Source organism: Betta splendens, chromosome 9, assembly GCF_900634795.4.
Source record: "Betta splendens chromosome 9, fBetSpl5.4, whole genome shotgun sequence".
Lineage (NCBI taxonomy): Eukaryota > Metazoa > Chordata > Actinopteri > Anabantiformes > Osphronemidae > Betta > Betta splendens.
Window position 1 is genome coordinate 4,410,162 of NC_040889.2, and position 23,602 is coordinate 4,433,763.

General features: G+C 49.7%; 2 protein-coding genes across 5 annotated transcripts in view; both read left to right on the forward strand.

Annotated features, from left to right (window-relative positions):
- Positions 1–1,292: 1,292 nt before the first annotated feature.
- On the forward strand, positions 1,293–17,522 carry etv6 (ETS variant transcription factor 6). Of its 3 annotated transcripts, none has more exons than XM_029161086.3 (8): positions 1,293–1,652; positions 3,942–4,071; positions 12,259–12,423; positions 14,219–14,353; positions 15,323–15,922; positions 16,010–16,152; positions 16,783–16,883; positions 16,978–17,522. In XM_029161086.3, exons 1-8 carry the CDS (start codon positions 1,623–1,625, stop codon positions 17,078–17,080), a joined length of 1,407 nt encoding a protein of 468 aa, XP_029016919.1. In that variant the 5' UTR covers positions 1,293–1,622; the 3' UTR covers positions 17,081–17,522. The 3 variants fall into 3 exon arrangements, with proteins under 3 accessions (XP_029016919.1, XP_029016920.1, XP_055367437.1); XM_029161087.3 differs by having other exon boundaries at positions 3,945–4,071; XM_055511462.1 differs by lacking the exons at positions 1,293–1,652; positions 3,942–4,071 and adding an exon at positions 4,201–4,317.
- Positions 17,523–18,011: 489 nt separating this feature from the next.
- LOC114861639 (chemokine-like protein TAFA-2) overlaps positions 18,012–23,602 on the forward strand; it is a 30,488-nt gene continuing 24,897 nt past the window's right edge. For both annotated transcript variants that reach the window (XR_003786839.3, XM_029161088.3), the window contains exon 1: positions 18,012–18,549. The gene's annotated coding sequence lies outside the window, so the exon portion shown is untranslated. The remainder of the gene's footprint in view (positions 18,550–23,602) is intronic.

The window sequence follows — 23,602 nt, forward strand, 5'->3', positions numbered from 1 at the left end:
TTCCTAGTATCTCAATGAAAATATTAAAATGTATTTCTGTCCTTTCCTACAGTTATAGTTTAATTTCAACAGCTATCAAATCTATAATGTGATCTAAATACTGTATGTCAGTAACACACTATAGCTTGCAATATTTTTTTTATCTTAGCTGTTGCAGCAGCAGATTGTGATTATAAAAAACAGCAAACTTACATCCACTGGCATTCAGTTTTATAAAGAAACATCAAATATGCAGCATCAGGGTGATCGTTTATCATCCCCTCAGCTCCACTGATCTGCAGTTGCTCGTTAACTTGCTTCACATTTCCCATCAGCAGCCTCATTGCTTCCTGTTCCCCTCCCTCTCCCTGAAGAGAATATACGTGTTTTGTTTTTTTTGTTTTTTTTGCTTTTCACTCCTTCCACCATCTGCTGCCACTTTAGGTTTCATCGCTTTGGAAGAAATGCATTCTTTCCCTTTTAGATTTACTGTCAGTTCTGACTGGCATGGCTTGCAACACTTGAGCTCACGTTCGTCGGCCGTTCTCACGGTCCAGCAATTTATGATTCTTGTCACATTATGGGGAGGCGTTCCGTTTGAGTCCAGTTACCTCTGTTGTCTGTCGTGCAGTCGCTCAGGACACGAGGAGTCACTGGAAGGTTTCATGCTGATATAGTAGATAAGTAAAGTGGAGATAATTAGTGTTTATGGTGACGTTTTTACATCACTCAGCAGTATAACTTTATTAAATCAAATATCAATATTAAATTTTTGATTAGTGCATCTTTAATATTGTTGCCTGTATATTAAATAGCAATAAATCAGATATTTAGGCATTGCATTAATTATACTGTAGCAACAATTCCACACTATGATATATACTTGATATACAGTATGCCTTTAAATTGTAAACTTCGTGGCATTTGTTTTGCAAATATTGCTTATGCACATTGGTTATGTATTTACATACATAAATTAGCAATAACCCGAGCTTATGCTCAGTCAATAGCGTTATATTCCCTTTGCTGAGGCGCTCGCTGCCTGATTAAAAGTTAGTCCGTTGTGTAATCGCGTTTAAGCTTTGATTAAACAACAAACAGAAACACAGTCGGCGTTGTTCTCAGCCCGAAGTCGAAGTCGCGCGCGTCCGCACCGCGAACATGTTATGATTTCCTGCTTCGGGTTTCCCTTTAAAAGGGGGCAAGGCTCAATGCTGGGAATTCACGTCATTTCGCCGTTTTACACACATCCAAATCAATGGGAGAGAGAGAGAGAGAGAGAGAGAGAGAGAGAGAGAGAGAGAGAGAGAGAGAGGTGTCCGTCACTCTCTCTCCGTCGCTCAGCCTCGCTCTTCCAGGAAGGGATTATTAACCAGCGCGCTGCCGACATGTGAAGAGAAAACACACGCACACAGACAAAAGAAGTTTTTCACGCCGACAGTCGCGCCATGGAGCCGCAGAGCACGTAAACGCGGGAGGGGAAAGACCGGGGGCTACATGAAAAAGAACAACTTGGGCCACGACGAGACGCAGAGCGGCCGCGCTGCTGCCGAGCGCCTTTATGTAGCGAAGGCGAGCGGCTAGAGAGGAGAGAGCACGACGGAAAAGTGGAAGGCGCGACGGGGAGAAGTTGACGGCAGATCATGTCTGAATCCTCCTCCGCGGCGATCAAGGTAACAGCGTCGGGCTCGCGCCGCGCCGCGCCGCGCCGCTCCGCGCCGCGCTGGCGGCACCGCGCCGACACTTCGCGGCGTCCCTGCACGGATTTACGGCGTCGCGTGTCCGTGGCCGTTTGAGCCGAGGTGCGTTTGTTTTGCTGCTCATCTGTTGCTCCACGCTTTTCCTTTTTTCTTTTTTGGAAAAAACTTCGCCTCCGCTCCGGCGATGGGAAGAAGTCGTGACTGTCGGCGGCAGACGGAGCGTTTGTCGTTTCACGCTCGCAGAAAGTGGTCGCAGGCGGCGGCTGGACGAACGTGGGCAGCAACACAAACAAACAAAAAAAACAGAAACACGGAATAAAGTAAAAGAACTCGTAACGTGGGCAGTTTATCAAGGCGACGATGCAAACTAGCTGTTTTGATTATGTCTGCAACTAACCATTCATTACATGATCAATTGCCACGGCCGGCGTTTTTACACTTTATTGATTGTTTACAATATGAAAATATATTTCAACAACATTTTGTTTGGTTTGTCCAACAAACAGGCATCTATTTGCAAGAATGTGGCCATATGATTTTAATATAATCGATATTTTCTTTTAATCTATTATTAGGAAAAACGTATGTGTAAAGTACACATCCCAACACTTTCAAGTGCTCTGTAATAATAATATGTTTTTGAGATTATCAACAGTATCATCAAAAACAATATATGTAGGGATCGTTATTTTCCAAGTGATCATCAGTGGCAGATGTACTGAATATTTAGACTTCTAAGTCTAAATGCTCAAACATTCATTTATCGCTAATGAACGAGCCCAGATTTGAGTCATATCAACATGACTCCTTTCATGATAGCGTGTGAACTTGCTTATAAGTTACTGCATGCGAGACGTCATTTTCTCACCTTTCTACATTTGTCATCTCCTTGTAATCATTGACCGGAGCCTTAATGTCGATATGTAATTGTGCAGACGTCACCCTGAAATAAGTGGAGGAGGAGGAATAGCGTGTTCCCATTACCGTGTCTGATGTCACTGCACGCGCTCCTTGCTCTCAGGGAACTTTCCTGCCTCAACAGCTGGTAGGCCGGACTCCCCCTCACCTTCCTACCGCAGCTCAAATCACTTTCTGTTCTCGGCAGTTGTTGTCGGTGCGAGCCGCGTCCTAACCGCAGCCTTGACCCAGCGGCAGCTGGCAGAGGACACGTCCCGCTCCGCTGCCCGGGACAGCTGACCTTTTAGAAAAGTGGACATCACGCAGGGGGGGAGAGACATAGTAATTCACCCGTGAGAGGCAGGAATCGAACAGTGAGATCATTGCTCGGTTCCCTCGAGGAGCTTCTCGCACGCGTGTCTCTGAAGCTTAGAAACAGCAGAAGACGCCGCTTGATTTCCTCAAGTAACCCAGGTAGCTAAGTGGCTTCGCGCTCTGGGCCCATTTGCTGGAAAGGAAACCAGTCAATAGAATGTGACCGCACAGTGGAAAACCTCGTACCTTAACCTAGGTTCAGAAAGGCAGCCGTGCGGCGACGGAGGCGAGAGAGCCTCAAATCTCAGAGAATCCCAGCAGAAAACATGCACCCCTTATGGAAATCACACAGATTATTTCCGTAGGTAAAGTCTCCACATGACTCTTTGGTCTTGTGCGTCAAAATGCTGAACTATGTTTATCACCAGGCTTTGGTGCATCGTCGCCCTGATTTTCCCTTTGTAAGGTATTAAAATATACAAAATGACCCACAGCTGGCAGCCAGAACTAAAATGTATGCAACAATCAGTTTATTAAATTAGTTCTACACATTAAATTATCATCCGTAGACATTACATTTAATGCATTCACTTCCCTAATTTGTATGTTTATTCCAGGTTTGCAACTATCAGTTAAATGAAACTCTAGTTGATCTACTCTTTTTGTATTAAAACATGGGAACATTGTGGAGAAATGTCATGACAGTGTTCAAAGGGTTAATTGAATTTTACATACATAGTTTTGGTATATTTTCTGTCAAATAGTCAGATTTAAGGTTTAGACGTGATTAATGTACGACTCAGCCAGTTATACTGATCACATATCGATTTTGAAAAATGAATTATTGCTGTTTAGTTCTAAGGACGTGTTTTATCAGTTAACGCGTCGGGCCGGCCATCGCTTCATTAGAGGTGCAGCCGCGTCGGGGCCGGTCGGCGTCGCGGGTGCACGGCGGGGTGAGCGAGGCGCGACGCGGGGCTGTTTGGGTTCAGGGCGGCCGCGTCGCCGAGCGTTGTGAGCCATGCTTTGTGTCTCTGTGTCTATTCATAGCAGGAGAGGAGCTCTTTCAGTCCTTCCGCGAACCCGCTGCCAAACTCCACTTCCTCCCCCATCCATGCTCCCGCCGCGAGGCCAGCCAGCCGAATGGACGACGAGCCTGCCAGGCAGCCCGCGCACCTGCGTGAGTCACACACACACACACACACACACACACACACACACACACACACACACACACACACACACACACACACACCTTCATCGAGACACATTGATTCTTGTTGGCGAGTCCGATCAGTTAACCTGATCTCGTGTTGATCATCATGCCATGTGGACGGGAGTGTGACAGTTTGAGCTCGTGGATGTGACGACATCAGAACATAGAAGTCCAAACAATCAGTGTGTGGCGAAGGTGAAAGCAGCCAAGGTAAATAGATAATAAAGTTGCGGAATCCCGCTTTTAATCACATTCTGTTGCGACGGCGAACACTTCCTTGTCGCGCCTCTCAGACGGGAGGCGTCCAAGCGGAACCGGGGTCAGACGCCTTCACTGGACACGCGTCCGGCGGAGCAGAACTGACAGACCCGCTGCCCCTGGAATAACTAAGAGTCACGCAGCGGTCGGGTGCAGATGATGCGGAGGTGGTGGGAGAACGCGCGGCGTCAGAACGAAAGAAGAAGAAAGGAGTCAGTGCGGGGCGGGGGAAGTGAGCAGGGGGGGGGGGGGGGGTCGTCAGCAGCAATACAAACGTCAAAATCAGTTATCAGAGAGTAGACTACACTATAACCAAGACTCACCTGTTTCTAGCTTCAGGTCTGTAGGCTTTGAATTAGGGATCCTCCTTCAGCGCATCAGTAAGATGGGTTCAAGCAGATCACAGCCCGGTAGGTGGAATCAGGAACTCAGAGCCTGGAGAAAGTGACAAAAGGAGCCGTGAGAGTAGAAACAAGAGGACTTTAGAGAGAGAAACCTTTGAAAGAAGCTGCAAACGTGGAATTTTCAGGCAACAAAACACTTTTCTTCACAGTGGTCAGCAAGAGGCCTTAAACTAGACACATCATTTTATTTAGCTGCCACTGGTGAGTGATTTTCTGACTCTGCTGACGCATGACAACATAGTTATATCATGAGTCAGCGCTTCTCATCACACCTCAAACGTTCCATCGCGCTCTTTGATGCGCGTGCGACAACTTTTTAGTAGCTGGAGCAGCAGCTGTGAGGCGCAAATAAAACCCCCTGACTCAAACTTCATCATCATCATCATCACCATCTTCTTCTTCGTCTCTGAGTGTTGCTGTCAAGGCAGAAGTCAGTCAAAGGAAAACCGTGGTGCAACGTGTCATTGGTGAGTGAAGCAACATGGCGACACTCTCAGCTCTTCGGGGGCTTCGGTTCGGCGGCATCGACTCGCAGCCAATCGCGGGGCAGGCGGGGCTGGACCGGCGCCAACAGATATGCCCGGCGATCAAAGTGTAACCCCAAGCCGCCGCGTCCCACGCGTCTGTCAATATGTAACCAGTTTGCTTTATTGGTCCTGTATTTTTTGGCTTGGCCTCCTGTGATGCGTCGGGTTGGGCCTGGCATCTGCGCAGGCTGAGGCCTGGATGAGACACACAGGAAACCCCCCCCCACACACACACACCCCCAGCACCACTTCCTCTTTTGCATTGTTGCAGAAAAAGGAAGAAAGCTCAACAGGTCCGCGTTCGAGTTTCCTGTCGAGTAAAACCGATGGGCCACTTCACATCCGCAGGCATGTGGAAGTCCTGCTTTGTTTTAAATTAGACCCCAAACGCACTCCGTCACACATCTGCAGATCAGGAAAGTGTCCTTTTCTGCCCCCCTCCTCCTTCTAGTGTTTAGTTTATGGCGGCTCCTGGATGGGATCCACTGTCATCGCTCGTCCTTTCTCCTCCCGCCTATGTAAACACACGTGTTGGAAAACAAGCCATCCATTAACCCCCATACTCTGGCAGTTTGTCCTGGGGGGGGGAGGGAGGATGAGAGAGGGAAGGGAGGAGGGGAGGGAAGACAGAAAGAAAAAGAATGAGGGAGGAAATTGCAGTGTGGGCAGAAATCCGCCTTCTCCATTTCCTGGGGAGGAAGTGGATTAGATCGGGGAGAGCTGCAGCCTCCTCACGCTGAAGAATGCTACCAGGCTCGATTTTAACCCTTTCAGCCAGACGTCACTGACGAGAAACGGAGCAAGATGCTAGGACGCTTCCTTCTCGTGCTGCCTAAATGAGACGTTCAAACAAACCTCCCTTTCATTACAAGCTGACATTTCACTGGAAGGTCCTCAGGTCTGTGCTGAGATCAAGTGTAATAGAGAGGGCACGTTGGTGAGTTGTAGCGTTGCTCACAGGTGGATCAGTTGTGAGTCTAGATAAAGTCTGGGGGAGTGACTGACAGGCATCGACTTTGCTTCCTTGAAAGCACGTTTCCACGAAGCCAGGTAATAATGTGATCTCGATACAGCGAAGCAGTGTGGCCATAAACAAATGCTCATTAAACGGGCCGTTGGAGGAATCAGCCTGGAGCTGTTAGCGTGCGAGCTGTAATCAGACTGCGGAGGAGCGCTGTCAAACGCGCTGTTTGTTTGCTGGGGGGGTGGGGGGCTCTGAAAGGCCTGACAGGGTCTTCACCAACGCAACAATCCCGCGAGCGGCGGTCCGGGCGCCGCCGCTCGACATGTTGCCCACGTACTCAAAACATGACGCAACCGAGAGCGAGTCGGTGAGAAAAGCGGTGAATTATTTAAAGGTCTGAGACACAAGATGTTCCAGTGTTATTTTACAAATACACATTAGTGCAGTGGCTGCAAGAGTAGAAACGTCCTCCTGAATGATTTAGAAAAAAAAAAATTCTATGTCCATGGAAACAAGACGGGCCGGTTTCCTCGGCGCGAGTGCGTGCGTGCGTGTGCGCTCACAGCTGGGTTTACGCTATGCATGCTTGTGGAGTGGGTGGTGGAGTGTGAGTGAATCTTGTGTCTTTGTGCAAGGCCTGCCAGAGGTAATGTAGGTGTATGCATGTGTGTGTGTATTAGTAAGCGTGTGTGTGTTACCGTACATGGCTGCAAAACCCCCACCAGCTTCCTTTGGTCTGTGTCTCTCTCTTTCTTTGTGGTGTATCACAGTGTGAGGAGATCGGCCTTAAAAATGTGTGTGTGTGTGGTGTGTGCTCCTTGTATGTTGTGTATAGGTGCGTGTGTGTGTGCGTGTGCGTCTTCTGACGGGAAATTTCCTGCCCCTGGAAGCAGCTCTTGTCCTCAGGAATTTCCTGAGTGGGCAGACGGCGCTTCCTGAATAAATGTTGTTTTTGTTGTCGTGTGTGCATGTGTGTGCGTGTGTGTGTGTGTGTGTGTGTGTGTGTGTGTGTTTTAACTTGCTCTCTCCTCTCCTCTGAAAGGGAAACTGTTCTCACATGCCAACGAGCGAGCCGAACGCAGCCCCCTTCTCTTCCTGCTCGCGACACACTCCACATGGCGTTTCTCTTGGGCAGTTTGTGTGTGTGTGTGAGTGTGTGTGTGAGTGAGATGTACATCACATAGGACACGCACGCTTGCACAATGCTGCACTGATTTTAGACTTTTACAGGAAAAAGTCATGAAGGCACAAATAATCTCCGTCTCGTAAACTTCCAGCGAATGAAATCCCTTCCACCGGCTGCTGTAAACACGTCTGGTTTCTTTTTACTGTAACACAGGAAGTGCTTTGTTTTTATATCTCGATATGTTTGGGACAGGGAGAAGAAGAGGGTTCAGTTTTCTTAAGGCTCGGTACCGGAGCCACGTTTTCTGGACCCTTGGGGTCGGACTCACATAACAAGAGCAAAGGGACGAAAGGTTGAACTCCCTAAAATATGGAGCATGTTTCTGCACAAAAAGAAAAAATGCTTTATATAGTGTGTGTGTGTGTGTGTGTGTGTGTGTGTGTGTGTGTGTGTGTGTGTGTGTGTGTGTGTGTGTGTGTGTGTGTTTGGGGGGGGGTAATTTAGTTAACAAATGTCTTTGAAGCTCCTGTATTTTTAGGAGAGAAAGTTGGCTGAGGAACAAAAGGAAGAGTGGCAATTCATGCTGGATACAGGAACTAACCTACAAGAGCCGGCTTGCTCCCGCGCTCGGCGGCCGAGCTATCAAAAACAGGTCGCGCCGCTTCCTGGCCGTAAAAGTTTAGCGTGATTGATGATCTGTTTCACGTTCTGTTGGGACTGGATGAACTCCAGGTTTCGCTGGATGGGGACGGGCGCTTGCATGCAAGGTGGAAGAAGCAGAGGGTGAATATTGGAGGGATTAGTTCCCTTAATTGAAGGCTAAAAGTGTGTGCGTGGGGGGATTTTCCCCCCCGCTGCACCCGCCTGACAGGGAATCGATGTGCGGAGTCGCACAAAGAGGGAGGAAGATGAATAGTGGCGTGGATTAATTGAGGAAATGCGCTGCGCTCTTACCCGCATGTTCCTGAGGGTGTCAGAAGGTCACGGCCGGCCCTCCTCCTCCTCCTTCCGCCTTCCTCCTCCTCCGTCTGGACAAAGAAAAACCTTTTCTCTATTGAGATAGTGAGACCAATATCCGCCTACTTCTGCCTGGAGAGAAAAGGTAAACATTTACTGAGGAGCCGAGTGACTAAGGAGCTGTGAGTGTGGAGAGCAAAGTCCCAGCCTCGCTCTCGCAGCCGCGCTTTTCTTTTTTAACGTTCTGTTTATTTATAGTTTGCCCAGGTCGGGGTAGGGGGGGGGGGGCTTCCCTGACATTTTTATGTGCATTCGTTGCGTCTTCGCGTATATTTAGACCTTAAGGTAAGAATTTACAGCGAGGGAACAATAACCAAGAATTTCAGATTCTGCTATGACTCAAAATATGGAATGTTTGGGTCCGGTTTAACAAATACAGTAAAAGGTCAGTCATGACACATAAAACCGAACCGAATAATGAATCAGAAATGCGCAATAGAGAATAGCGATTTGATTCCCTCTTGAGTGTCCGTACGTTTCTGGATTTGCTAATTAATACAGATGTGAAAATGAGATCGCTGCTATTGTTTCATGTCATTTCTCAGGAACTGCTGTTAATTATCTACGAACCAGGCTTCATCCAGTTACTATGGTTTTCTTATTATATCATTATTTACATATTCAATAATATTACTGCTGTAGGCACACTAGTAGTAGCATCCAAGCTAGTGGCAGTCAACTCCCATTAATAAGATTATTAAGGAACGATCGCTCTCTTCTGATTGGTTAAAAGGGGTGAGGCTTTTATTTTGAATTCATCCTCGTTTGTGGCTGCTGCTGTGGCCTTCAGTCAGTCGAGAGAACGTGCACGGGGAACAAGGGCGGTGGCGTGGCCGTCGTCAGAAGCTCGGCAGCGGGTCGGACCTCGTTAACTCATCCGAAGGGGAGGGGGGGGGCTTCTGTACAGCAGCAAGGAAACAAGATACCAGTGATCTCATCCTCCTCTTCCCTTCATTCATCCCAAGCGCTTAAGAGTTGCCCTGGCAACTTGTGCGCCCTGTATGTGTGTGTGCGTGCGCGCTAGCGAGCGAGCGCAGGCCTGAGAAACCACATAGCGAAAATTATGTGTCATCAGAGAGGATTAGGAGCCCACGGTTTAGTCAAGGGCTCGGGATCCTGCTGCCGTCGTGCTCGAGGGTTTCATTCAATATAACCACGCTCTCGAGAACACACACGTGTACGCTCTGATGAGCACCGCGAACCCGAGACGCATTCAACAAAGGCAGAGACTGATGACAAGGAGGACTCAAATTGATTTTCTTCCTGCAACCTGCAACAAATCTGTAACAGATTCTCGACCAGAGAGGACAAATTCATCAGCTGCGTGGAGGGAGTCGAGTGTCAGGGTTGAAGGTTTTCTCTTTTATTACTCATATATCATCCATTTTTCCTTTTTTTTTTAAATAAGCAAAGGATGTTTGTGTCTGGCTGGCAGTGCAGCAGAACATTTCCTATTATGTTTAGAATCAGTTCCTGTCTAGATCACATGGATATGAGATTCTGAAACTCGCAGTCAGAATGTGGCTTAGGCTTTAACGGAAATGACCCAGAGACTTGACTCTTGACTGACTTGCCTTTATTGGTCTGACAGATGGAAAAAGGAATCAAATAATCTAGGTTTGACGCTGGCTGTAATTCAAAGGAAACTAATAATGCAGACACGTTAGCGGGTTGTAGCTGCGGGCTAATGGCTAGCTATGAGCTTGTCGGCTTGCCTCAGAGGATTGGTTCAGGTGTAAACAGGGATCAGCTCTCGCTTAGAGTCTCTATTAGTCTCTATTTCTCCCCTTCATTGTGCCGTCAACCCCCCTGGCACCGCTCACTAACCTTACTGCAGGAAGTTTCCTGTGCCGAAACGGGGCCCACGCTGGATTGCTTCCTGCCAAAGTGCGTTGTGGGACACATTTGTTGGCCCTCCCTCCCCTCTCCTGCCGCCTCCTCATCCTCCCCTCTGCTCCCCTCGTGGCTTCCTCCTTCGGGCTCCGTGCAGATGGCCGAGGCCGGCCGGCCGGCCGGATCTCGGAGGGGTTTTTTTTGGCAGAGGGGCGCCTCTCCCCGGCCCCGGAGAGAGCCTACCGCGGCCGTGACCTCGTGACACGGGCCGCGGCGCTGCCCGCGTCTGCGCACGCCGGCCGCTGGAGACGAATGCGCAGCTGGTCCGCGCCGCGCAGATGGCCGGCTCGATGCAATATTGATAGAAGGTTGATGATGTCGGCGGGAGTATTCCCGCTGCATCCCAGATCTATTCCTGTTATGTAGTCCAGTTAAATTTATGTGTGAAGACACACTCTTTTTATGGTGAGGGATCGAAAACAAACGTCACAGTTGTCCCAGTTCCGCCTTCTACTGGTTCCTGTGGCAGTGAAACACCTATCGTACACCTACACGTATCGAATTCCTTGACATTTTCTTAGGGTGTCTGGACACGACAGACAATAAACTGTGATCTGGATGAGCCCTTCATGGTCGTATCGGTGGTGCGGGCACAGCTATCGGAATATGGCGACTGGGGAAGGGAAAGGGAAGAAATGGGAAGCTGACAATCTAGACAGGGTTTCATTTTATATTGATCGCGCTCTATAAAAACTTCCTTTGTTTGACAGGCGGGGGGGGCGGTTAAGGTTTGAAAGTGAGCACAAGGTTCCCATTACTTGTGTGACAGTGACATTGGCAGCCGGCGATAACAGCTGTCCCGACTTCCCAGGAGGAAGCAGTTTGAGGGCCGGCGATAAGCGGGTGCGCCGCGACCCGAGCGGTCCCGGCCCGCGTGGGCGTCGCGAGATGATGCCGGTCGGAACTATGCGGTGTCGCAAGGCTGCCTTTTTTTTGTGTGCACGCGAAAACGAGAAGGAAGTGGACGAGGAGAGGGGCCGGGTCTGAGTCATACTGCAAAATCATTGGGTTACGCCGACGGGGCAAAGTGATACCGAGAGGATCGGGATTTGTGTTAGGCGGAAAAAATAAACCTCAAATGTTTGTTTAATGCCTAAAATACACATCCTGTTATGTGAGAATATGTCTAGTTGTTGTTGCGTTACTCACTCTCTCACATGCTCCATTATGTGCTGCAACTCTATAACCGCTCCTGCATTTAAGTTAATGGTAATTGGAAACTGCGCCGCTGCTTTCGAACGCTCGGTCCACGTGGGCCACGCTCCCGTTCCCACGGCAGCGAGAGGAGCGCTTCACAGTGCGAAGGAGGAGGAGAGAGAGTGTGGTTCCTGTTTCCTCCCCCCTCCTTCCCCCTGCGCGTGTCCCTGTCGCTTTCATTCGCACCCGCTAATAAAGCGCCGCGTGTGTGACGCGTGCGCGTGGAGTTCAGGACGGGTAGAATAACGCCGTTTCTCCGTGTGTACGTACCCCTGGCTCTCCTTCATCCCTGTGATTCATCCTGTAGATTTTCCCCCCTCCATAACGTATCAGCTCCTAATCTTTTATTCCAACCTACTCTCTCTTTCCGCCTCTGCCTCCTCCTTCATCTTTTTTTTCCTTTATCTCTGCTGCTGTTCCCGTAATCACTCCCTCCTTTTGGCTTTTATCTCCACTTCCTCAATATCCTTTTTACTGCCTCTGCCTCCTTCCTTCCTCTCTCCCCCTCCTCCGTTCCTCCCTCACCCCCCCTTCCTGCCTTTCCCTTTTTCTTTCTTCATCAACACCCCCCCCCCACCCACACACACACACACACACACACACACACACACACACACACACACACACACACACACACACACACACACACACACACATACTTCTCCTACCCTTCATCCATCCTCATTGTATTTCACTCCTGTTTTGTTGTTGATTTCAAAGTCGAACCCCTGGTTTTAACTCCTCGTTCTGTTCTCCCATCTTCAGGTCTGCAGCCGGTCTTTTGGAGCAGGGAGGACGTGGCCCAGTGGCTGCGATGGGCCGAGAAAGAGTTCGCCCTGCGGCCGATCACCAGCGGCTCCTTCCAGATGAACGGCAAAGCCCTGTTGCTGCTCACCAAGGAAGACTTCCGCTACAGATCCCCCCACTCGGGTACTTCCCTTTCCTTCCACCTCTGTCCACCGCTTATCTCCTCCACCTTTGCACCTTTGGATGCATTACAGGGTCAAATCAGGGCAAGGAGACTACAGACCAAAAAGAAACTAATTAACTCTAACTATCTAAAAGCACTGCCATTGATTACAGTGAACGATTGATTAGCTGTGGCTTTGTGGTTCCAACCAAAATTCTACAATCTGTTGCAAATCATTCGCCAGTGCAGCTTTAAAATCAATGTGTTTATACCAAAACTACACCCGCCGGAGATCAATAAAGTCAGCTGGGGCCGAGCAGAGCAGGGACGGGGGAGAACAGCGGAGGCAGGGAGGGAGGCAGCTGTTACAGCGAGGGAGGAAGTAGGAAACGGTTGATCAGGAAGTTCAAAACCGACCTCAACCGTCGATCCGGCGGCAACAACGCTGGCCAAGAAAATGTAATACTCACAAAGGTGTCTGTGTAGAGGACTTTAAATAAGCCCAGAAGAAAACTACACTGTAACTGGGAGTTACCCACTTTTTGTGCATGGCATGAACTGTAACCCAGATCAACAGAGCTGGCGCGACTGGTCTTTTTGGTGAAGTTTGAACGTCAGCACGCCGCAAGGAGCCGATGACTAATTTAGCTCCCTGCAGATTCGCAGAGAACCTCTATAAAAGTGATCTCGCTAGATAATACACCGTGCTGTTGAGCAGAGACCCAGCTGACAGCTGTTGTTTCGGGACATTTCCATTACGACAACTTTTCAACAAATTTCACATCCTGTTGAGAAAGTGAGTTCTGGGAAAAAAAGGGCCCCGGCGAACGTGATTCACCACTACAGGTTTCGCGAGTTGGAATCGGTCGATTCCTTACATTTTTCTTACCCTCCGACACAATCGTCGGCTGTCAAGAGAGCAAACTCCTGGTGATGAATTACCTTTTAATTATTAGTTGGACAGTTATGATGTCCGCATTGTACTGCAGCAGGTTAGAAGGGTGCATTTCCCAGCAGGCTTTGCTTTGGGCCGTCTTTCCTTTTGCAGGAGCTCTATGGACAAGATTTGTTTTTTTTTCCTGGAATGTGTGTCCCAACCTCATTTCCAGCAATCGCAATCTTAAAGCTACAAAACATCATCACCCTGAAAGACGAGACTTTAATTTCCCACAAATTGGGATTCATGTTGATTTGACGCTACTTTGCAAACTACAGAATGAGCAGCTAGTATTTTTGCTAGTATTTAAAACTGAAAATCAAAGCAGCCTTTCATGCATCAGGAAGCAGGAATTTTCCCTTCGATGCAACACGGTGACACAGGACCAGAAAGCGAGAACTGAGAGAGGTGCGTGTGTTCAGCATCGCGTCCTTTTTTTACGAGGATCGTTTCCTTGTTATGATCGGATTTTGAAGTTGCATGATGCGACGGCAGGCTTCTGTGTCAGTAGTTGTGAAAGGGGTGTTGAGCATTGATCGTGCCCCCCCCCCCACACACACACACACACACCAGCCTCTACATTCAGCGCCTTGTCTTTTGTTAGACCTACTCTTTCTCAGAACTCACCCTTTTCCAGGTTCACTGGTTGAACTGCACTAGTAGCAACAAACAAGTCTGGATTCGCCATTTCGCCTTCTCCTGTGTTGGCGACTCTCCCAAAGTTGCTCAAGCGCCCTGCTGCCTGGAAAGCAAAAGTGTGTGTGTGTGTGTGGGGGGGGGGGGGGGGGGGGGGTTAAAGGGTTTTTTACACATATATTTTATGCACCTATTGCCACTTTGAGGACCCACTGTGACCTTTGACCTTTGCACCTCTGCAGGGGACGTCTTGTATGAGCTGCTGCAGCACATCCTGAAGCAGAGGAAGCCCCACGTGTTTTACCCGTCGGCGTACTTCCCCGGCAACTCCTTCCACTCGCTCGCCGAGAGCGCGGTGCCTCACCTGAAGCTCGAAGGTCAGTCCGATAAAGGATGTGTTTGGTTTCTGTCTCCCCTTCACACACTCGGCTGATGTTTTCTCGGCCTTTGATACTGTAACCAGACACAATTTCGATGATCGGGCAGCGAGTCCGCCTCCGAAGCGCGAGGCCGCCTTACCTGTTTGGCACATTGGCCGGTGCCCAGGGAGTCGAGTGAAATACCTGAGACTGCTGTCTGGCTCTGATCTACAGGAAACACGACACAGCAACACTTGGCCCTGAGCAGAAATGTTGACAGTCAAACCTGTTCCACGAGGAAACACTACTTTATTTAAACAAGCCGCAGCGCACGCCATGCCATGAACCGTTCCAGTGGCTGGTCGCAGGCAAAGCTATTGTTCCACTGGTATTTGTCGCTGCCAGCAGTTTCCTCGTTTCTTTTGAAGCGCTTTGTATTTTTCCACTGCTTGTGTATAAAGGAATTAAAGCAATGATCAAGGTACTTTTCTTTACCAAAGCTCAATCAGCACAAGTGTTGGACATTAGCGACACCCAGTGGTTCATGCTAGGACAAGTTACGGAGCGGCTGTAGGCGATAAATGTGCCCGAAGACGAGTTTTTTGAAGAAGAGTTAAACGCTCGCTCTGAGGCCTTTCTGGAAATGTTTGACACCCAGTCTGTTTTTGTGGATCTGCGCTCGATCGCTGCTGGTCTCACCTTGACGGCCACACGGGTACTGTATTTACTGTTGACACGCCTGTATGGCAAACACAGGAAGCGGTAAACACCCTGCAGCGTCCCCTCACGTCGCTAGAAAAGCAGGAAAAGTCCCGCCAAACTCACCATATATCAGCTAGTGTGGACTCTACCTGATATCATCAAGGGGTTAAATATTTATTCAGTGCACTACACCCATCGTACGTTAGAGTTGAACATTAGGAGATACCAGCAGAACAAATTCCACTTGGGCTGCGCTTTCTAACGCGTGCCATGTTGTGTTACCAGAAACGGTACGAAGGGGTCCGCGTGGTACGGAGCCGCTGGCCCAGCATCCGCCCACCATCGAGCTGCGGCACCGCTCCCGCTCGCCCCACCACCCCACGCCGCGCCGCTCGCCCCCGGAGACGGGCCACCCGCGCTCCGCCGCCGAGGACCCCCTGCAGACGTTCTCCCAGCTCCCCGACAGCAACCACCACCTGCCCGAGGAGATGTACCCGCTGTCGGTGTCGCCGGCCGCACCCAACGGGCGCTGCGCGACGCCCCGGGACGCGCCCTGCTCCGGCAGCCCCGCGGGCCAGGAGGCAGGCCCTCCCCGCGTCATCCAGCTCATGCCCAGCGCCATCATGAACCCGCTGCTCCTCAGCCCCAACAGAAGTGCGGCCGGCGCCGGCATGGACTTCCGGCACAGCCGCGGCGGGCCGGCGTCGCAGGCCATGCTGGAGAACGGGCGCGAGGGGAGGGGCCACCATCACCCGATAACGCTGACGCAGCAGCAGCAGCAGCAGCATCTCCAGCAGCAGCAGGAGGAGGCGCTCTACAGGAACCACGTCATCATGCCCGTGTCTCCGCCAGAGGAGCAGCAGATGCCCATCGGGCGGATAGCTGGTAAGATCTGGGCCCGCGGGTCGAGCTGCAAAGGGTGACGGCGACAGAAAATCTGTAACACGCGGTTTCTCTGCTGCGCCTTCGCAGACTGCAGGTTGCTGTGGGACTACGTCTACCAGCTCCTGTCAGACAGCAGGTACGAGAACTACATCCGCTGGGAGGATCCAGAGAGCAAAGTCTTCCGCATCATGGACCCCAACGGCCTGGCCAGACTCTGGGGCAACCACAAGGTAAAAGGCTCACAGCTGTCTCCAGCTGTTGGACTTAATCTGGCCAACACATCCCAGATGCAGGACAGGAAAGAGACTCTACAGCAGCTTAGAATCCACAGAATTCACCACTGATAAGCACATTTTTAAATATTTTGTACCATAGATTCACTTTACTGTTTGGTTGTAGAACAAACAAGCTTCCGGTTTTCTAAGCATCCTTGTTTCTAAAACAATCAAGTGGATGTATAGATTCAGACATTAGAGCTGTTGGAGACCTGCTTGTCAAGGCATCAACCTCTAGTTGTTTTGTTTGTTTGTTTATGTTTCCCCCTAGTGGCAAAGACCAGTTAATGCAGGATCAGTCCATCCCAATACCATAAACTAATGCTATATTATCTGGAGCTCTAAAACGCAATATCTCAGCTGAGGGGTTTTGTTTTTAATTCTGTAAACGAATCATGATAGCTTCTAAGCTAAAATGTTTATGTAATAACTTCAGTGATTTGTCAGGTGCTTTGTTTTTAATCTTTTTGTAGACTTACAATGCTTCTCAGAACTAAAATGTCACTTATATGTGTTAAATAGTGACTGCGAATGTCCCTTTTTAATTAATCATTATAATATTAACACGGCTGTTCACTCTCACAGAACAGAACCAATATGACGTACGAGAAGATGTCGCGAGCACTGAGACACTACTACAAACTGAACATTATCAGGAAGGAGCCTGGACAAAGACTTCTGTTTAGGTATATCAGCACTGGACCACACTTGTAACAAACTATTGATGACATTCATGATAAACGAGCATACTAATTACTTTGCCTCCGTCACATCCAACAGGTTCATGAAAACCCCCGACGAGATCATGAACGGACAGACGGACCGCCTGGAACACCTGGAGTCCGACACAGACGAACAAATCTACATCAAGGAGGAGTGCTGAGGAAACCTCCTAACTACTACTATTACTACAGCCGCTGATGCCTTTCAGAAGCAGCTCAAAACAATCAACCCGGAGCACGTGACCCTTCGCCCGTTACCAGTCACACGCACAGAGACGCGACATCCGATCTCTGTTCTCGTTGCCTTAGGAAGATCGTCTTCTGACGTGGGGATAAAAAAAAATAAATAAACACGGTGTCACTTGAGATTCAAATGATGGACAAGGCTGAACAGAGTCAAAGTGTTCCCCTTTATTTCTCAACGAACTGCAAAAGCCAATCACTTTGCTCCTATATGTCACTTTTATGATTTCGTTTTTCGGTCTCCTCACATGCGTTAGTTATACTGTGGAGTTTTGCTGTATGTTAAAAGAAAAGCTGGGTGTGTGTGCGTGTGTGACAGGAATGTTTTCACCATGGAATAAACATTTTTGATCAAACTCATTTGCTCTTATGTAATTTACCGTCCGTCTAGATAGATGTTTCATGCAATACAACATATGGCCACACGATGGCACTACCGGACAACTTAACACGCTCCCATGAGTCATTTAGAAATCCAAACATACCAGCCAGAGCCAGTTGATTAATTGATCCTTATTCATAATTTAATGGAATTTATTTTTGATTCTTAAACTAGACTTCATTAATGTATCTCAAAAATATTATTATTAAATTTTTTAATTACACGTTGCAGGTTAGTGTTGTTTGCACAATAATAACATTTTCTCTAATAATTTCACAAATTTGAAAATAAACCTTGTTGCTCGGTTTGAGAATATGACTATGAATTTACATATCACCTCTATTTCTAGGCAATGTTAATCAGATTATGACACAGTATTATTATCCATCATCGGTCTCGCTTCATATCACGCACTGTGACGTACGAATAACGCAACTTCGCCGGCAACTCCTGCCAGTAATCAGATTACTGGGAAGGCGCCGCCAGCGGAGGCTGCGGGAGTGCGCCGTGCGCTCCGGAGTCGCCATAAAAGTTATTGCGCGCAGAGCGGAGCCGTCAGACTGGGGAGAGACGCGGCGGAGCAAACACTGGAACCCGGAGAGGCTGAGCAGGGGACGAGCCCGGCGTCCGAGCTGAACGCGTGCAGTCCCGCGCGCACCTCTGGGTGACGGCCGCCCGCTGCGAGGCGCCGGGAGGACCAATTGATGCGCGTGACCTGGCTCGCGTCTGAACGGAGTAGCGGAATGAGCGGGCGACACGCTCGGATGCAGGAGATTTTCGTGCGTGCGGTGGACGAGCTGCCGAGGCTGCCGCGCTAGAAGACGAACAGGCGCCTGTGAGGTTTCGTCTGGATACCAAAAAACGCACACCACTCCCTCCCGTTTTTCCGCCGGTCCAGGACGCAAATGTCACCGCGACACAGACTCGGCAGTGGATTGTAGCAGAGCAGCCCCGCCGATGGTTTAAAGGGCGTTAAGGTGCGGGACGGGAGTGGGACAATTACAGGTAAGAGCCATCCATTCCGCGCGACCCCTGCGCTCATCGCAAGAGTTGCGCACAAACAGGCGCAGCGAGGCGCTCAGCCGCCGCAAGTCATTGTCTGTAGCGCATCAGAACCAATCAGCGCAAATGAACAGCGCCAAAAAAGAGCGGAGGCCTCACTTAACACTTAAAGCGCGGTGACATATTGATTTGTCAGTAACTCAAAATCTAAATCTAAATAAGTTGTTAAATGATTAGGATGCTCTTCCACTAACAGTCCACATCAGACAGAATGCTGCACCATCTCCAAAACAGTCGCCATGATTTTATTGTTCTTCATTCCAAAAAAGTTCCACAATACGTCTTTTATTTTCCTTTTCTCTTTTTTTAAATACACACGTGGGCTCCTGGATCAGATCAGTTGGGATCCACACGTGGATTGTGTTTTTATTTAGTTTTGTTTAATGGGGTTAGTGAGCGTAATAAAGTGTACTTTAGCTTAACATCTTCTATTTAGATTACTATTAGCAGGTGCAGAGCTAAAGTCGCATCGTGTGAACATTAGTGTGAAGAACGTGAACGTCACACTTCGTATTCTTGGCACTTCTTCCTCTCCCGCACGGAGCAAGTCACACCATGACGTCATCCGGTGACTTCTCCGGCAACTTTCTTTCTGTCCCAATTAGCTGCGCCTGGCTCGGACCCGGCGCCGACCCGTCTGTCCGGCGGCGGCGGATTAGCCGGTGTCACCTTCTCTCCTCACCCCCGGTGGGTCACGTGACCTCGTCCCCACTTCACGGTCTGCCGCTCCTCGCCGACGGGGCCGGTTTAGCGCAGCCGGGTGACGCGTTGTGTTCAGGTGCCCAGGAATTTTCGACGTCAAGGCCTTTTGCGGCAGATACTGGCAAGAAAATAGGAAAATGACTAAAGTCTTTACTTCATGATGTCCATCTCCCAGGACCGTACATTACTAACCACTGCCGACTGAGGAAAGAAAGAAAAATGGCTGCACGCTTCGGGTTTGCTGATGACGTATTGGGATCATGAGTGTTGCAGTGACAGAAGAGTGAGCTCATACTTTGTTATGCAGCTAATGTCAGCGAAGACACAAAAGAACTAGTAGAAGGAGTGAATCGGACCGAGTATCGACCCTCTGCATGAGAGCGTATTTCCCAAAACGGGCCTTCATGCTTGTTTAGTTATTTACCTTATAATCTCCATCACATGGTTTTTCAGGGTGAAGCAGCATTAGAATCAAAGTGCGGTCGAGGACTAGACCTGGTGGCGCCGGTAAACTGTGGACATGACATGGGGTCGGGCCCTCGGCCGCGTCGCCTCGATCGCCCGCGTCCGATCTCTCTCTCCCCTCGAAACCGCCGGAGTTTGTGTAAAATATCGGCGGACGATTGGCGCCGACTGCGCTGCTGTTTGATGTAGGCAGGAAAAGAAAAGACCCCCCCCCCATTCTATTTGATGTGCAGCTCGCTCTCCTCTCCCTGTCTTTGAGTTGAAGTAAAACAAATTCACCAGCCAGCGAATAAACAGGAGCGCCGCTGAAATGATAAAATAATAGCAAACGCTCTCTGCGCGTTTCTCGCCTCTGTTTTCGTCCTTTCGTTTGGGCGACATTTTTTCGACTGCGCTTCACTTTGACGTGCCCTTTCTCTCCTCTCTGAATCAACCTTGGACTTTCCTGGTGCCTTTCACTTCCTTATAAACCGGGCTCTGGGTCCGGCCTGGCGTGTTCCTCCTCACCCGACAGCCTCCTCCTGTTTGCTCTGATCCTGTTTCATGCGGAGGGGCTTCAAAGTGGCACGAGGACCTGAAGACGGTGAGAAAACACATGTAGTGTTCTGTTTCCAGCCCCCCCCCATGTGGCCGGTTTATATTTATCTCTTCAACGGGGTCTCAGTGTTTCTGTGTGTGTGGCCCGATGGACTCGAACGCGTCGCTTCCAAAGCCCCCAAACGAACACGCGCCTCCCGCGTCGCTCCCACGCCTTCCTCTCCCTTCTCCCCGTCCGCTCTCTCGCTCCGGCGCGTTTCATTTCCACGCCTGGCGGCGCCGTGGGCCCACGGTGAGGCGCGCCGTCGCGCGCCGAGCCCATCTGGGACCCAATATCCTGTTTACCAGCTCTCAGCACTCTGAGAAACCCACAACAATACGGAGGCGAGGCAGAAGTTCAAAACTCATTACAGTCTGTTCAGGTCACGGACAAGGTCGGAGTCTTTGTTATTCTAGCGTGCCGACTTCAGAGAGAGGCCTCCGTCCCCGCCCTTCCCTGCTCCGCTCCCACTCGGCGGTGTTTTGGCGCCACGCTTTGCCGAGCAAATCGCCGGGCGAAGCCCATCCGAGGGCCCCGACGCGCTCGCTCCGGCAGACAGCCGGCGGAAGCGGGCCGACGCGGCCCGCGCATCCATTCCAGATCATGAGACGCGTGTGAGAACTCGCTGACGTCTGCCGTTCAATCGGTCGCACCCGCACTTCCCGCGCCGTCTCCAGACGCCTCGATTCCACCCCGCTGCTCGTTTGTACTGTTCAGCTGAAGGCTGTCGCTGCCGCGTTCGCTTCCATTACAATCGAATCGAATGGAGTGGGAACTAATAGGAGGATGAGATGCATTTAGGGCAGAATAATAGATAAGACAGGGCTTGGTTTTCCCTAATGTCTTGCCAAATACCTAAGACAACAATGTACTAAACGCACACCCTTTGCTCCTGTAGCTTGTTTTCAATGGAGAGTTTGCTCCTTCAGACAAAATGAATTAGCAGAAACAACTACAAGCTGTGCGCGTTTAGACCAGTGACTCAGGCGACTCCTCAGCTGTGGATCAAACCTGCTTTGTTGGTGTTGAGCATTTGGCTGATGATGAAGCCACAGACCTGACGCTGGCTTCAACGTCTCCATGGCGACTATTATGTCTTAGCCAAATCTATAGAGTATGAATATTGCCCTCTCTTCACCTCTAAGCATCTTTATTTCCAATGATGTGTTCATGTCCATTACCGGCAGGCCCCTGTGAGTGTGTGTGGGTCCCCCCCCCCACACACCCTCCCGGCGCTGAGCTGTACGCCTCGCCCCCCCCCACCGGGCCATTTAACCCAGGGCTGTAACCTAAAGACCTGATAGTGGCAGCCTGCGGCTTTCAATCTGACCGCTCTCCCCCACTTATCTGGCAAATAAGCCCTTTTAATTGCTTACACACAGAGCCCTATCAGGCCATGTAGCGAGCATGGAGATAAGGGTTACACAGAGTCAGGCATTAGTAACAGGATGAGAGGACCGCAGAAAAACAGAGCTGCGGGCTCCCAGGAGGACCACGAGTCAGGAAATAGCCATGGCCATCCTATTAATTTCAAACTCAGAGCCGCTTCTGCAGCTTATTGTGGGGGCTCAGGAGACGCCTGTTGTTGGTCAGAATCAAAGCAAATTGGAATTATCGCCGTCGGACGACGGCCGGCCTGACTTTTTCCTCTGGTCCGATGTTTAAAATCATTCCCTTCTGATCACTAAGCGATCCTGCACAATTGCGCGCCTGTGTATTGACTGGTAATACTGAATCCTAATTAACCTGCTGCCAGGATCACACACACACACACACACACACACACACACACACACACACACACACACACACACACACACACACGCACGCAAACACACACACACACACACACACACACACACACACACACACACACACACACACACACACACACACACACACCCACAGGCTGCTAACGTACGGATAACAGGACCCACTTTTTCATTTCACTCTTCGGAACGTGTGGGCTTTTCCCTTTTTTTTACATTTTCAGCCTCTTTGGCATTTCGGGTTTCATTTACAGGCTCCACCGACCTTCCTTTCCGACTAGATATGGATTGTCGAGGTTTCGCTGTGTATTGTTTTGACCCGTGTGCTCCGCATGAGGAGCTAGTCAACACGGCGGCTGGGTAAATGTCAGCAACACTGGGCCTCTAATGAGACCAGAGACTAAGCAGAGGGCTGACACCATCATAGGCGCGGTGCCGGGAGGCTCATTTACATGGTACCAGGCGACAGCTGGAGATGCGAGCGGAAGGGGGCGCGGCCGGAGAGGGAGCGGGGGGCGAGCGAGGGAACGAGAGGCGTGGCCACGAGGTGGTGAGCGCAAGTCATTAGCAGACCCATCATATTCAAATGGCCTAAACCCCAACCTGCAGTTGGTCCCGTCCTGCAGTCGCACATCAGCTGTCCAGGAGCCGAGCTTCTGATGCCAATAAGGGGACGCGGAGGCGTTGATGGACAGACGTCGCGTGCTGCCTCTGCACCTCCCGTTCCTCCTGCATGAATGTCAGGCTACTATCAAGAGAAAAGCCTCCAGACAGCAGGCGGCACTGAGCTCCAGTCCCGATGCCACAACTGTTCATTTGTTTTACAGTGCGAGCCAGATGTTTACACTATTCCGTTGTGTTTTTTATTTTCGTCTATTGTTTGGAAGGTGAATTCTTGAAGTGACTAAAACAGCAGCAATAAACTATGGGAAACAAAGAAAAAGGCTGTAGTTTACATTTCAACAATAATGGAATCACTGTTCATTCATCATGACTCCAACAATCAATATTTCATATTAATACTTGTATTAATTAAATTCATGATAAGTTAGGGTGGCTGGTAGAAAGGCACCTGATGGAGCCCATTGTTAACCAAGAGTGAGGGTGGATCAGCCTTTACAAGACATACAATAAGTACACAACTACAGTTCAACACGATTATGACATCATCACTCAGCTGATGAAGCTGCTGTTTCCCAGTGGTGAAATCGCGGCTGTTTGACAGATAGATGTGATACTGTAGGTGCACCCCGAAGCGCAAACCCACTTTAATGAGTCTAAACGAACCTACTAATAAATCACACAAATAACAACCTTGTATCAGGCCTTTTCCTCACAGCACATCAGACCAGATAGTCCTCATTCACCAAGTCAGACCCACTGAAATTTGTTTGGCGTCCGTCCCCGATGCTGCCAGGAATCAACATATGACTCTTCCTACAGCTTGGTTTTAAACAGCGGAGATTTTCTCGTTATTTCAAAT

Bases quoted from the DNA above. Each gene is read 5' to 3' on its own strand.
- etv6 (XM_029161086.3), top strand. From the start codon at position 1,623: ATGTCTGAATCCTCCTCCGCGGCGATCAAG. The intron at 15,923-16,009 runs GTAAGATCTGGG...GCGCCTTCGCAG, and splicing joins GCCCATCGGGCGGATAGCTG to ACTGCAGGTTGCTGTGGGAC. The intron at 16,153-16,782 runs GTAAAAGGCTCA...TCACTCTCACAG, and splicing joins GACTCTGGGGCAACCACAAG to AACAGAACCAATATGACGTA.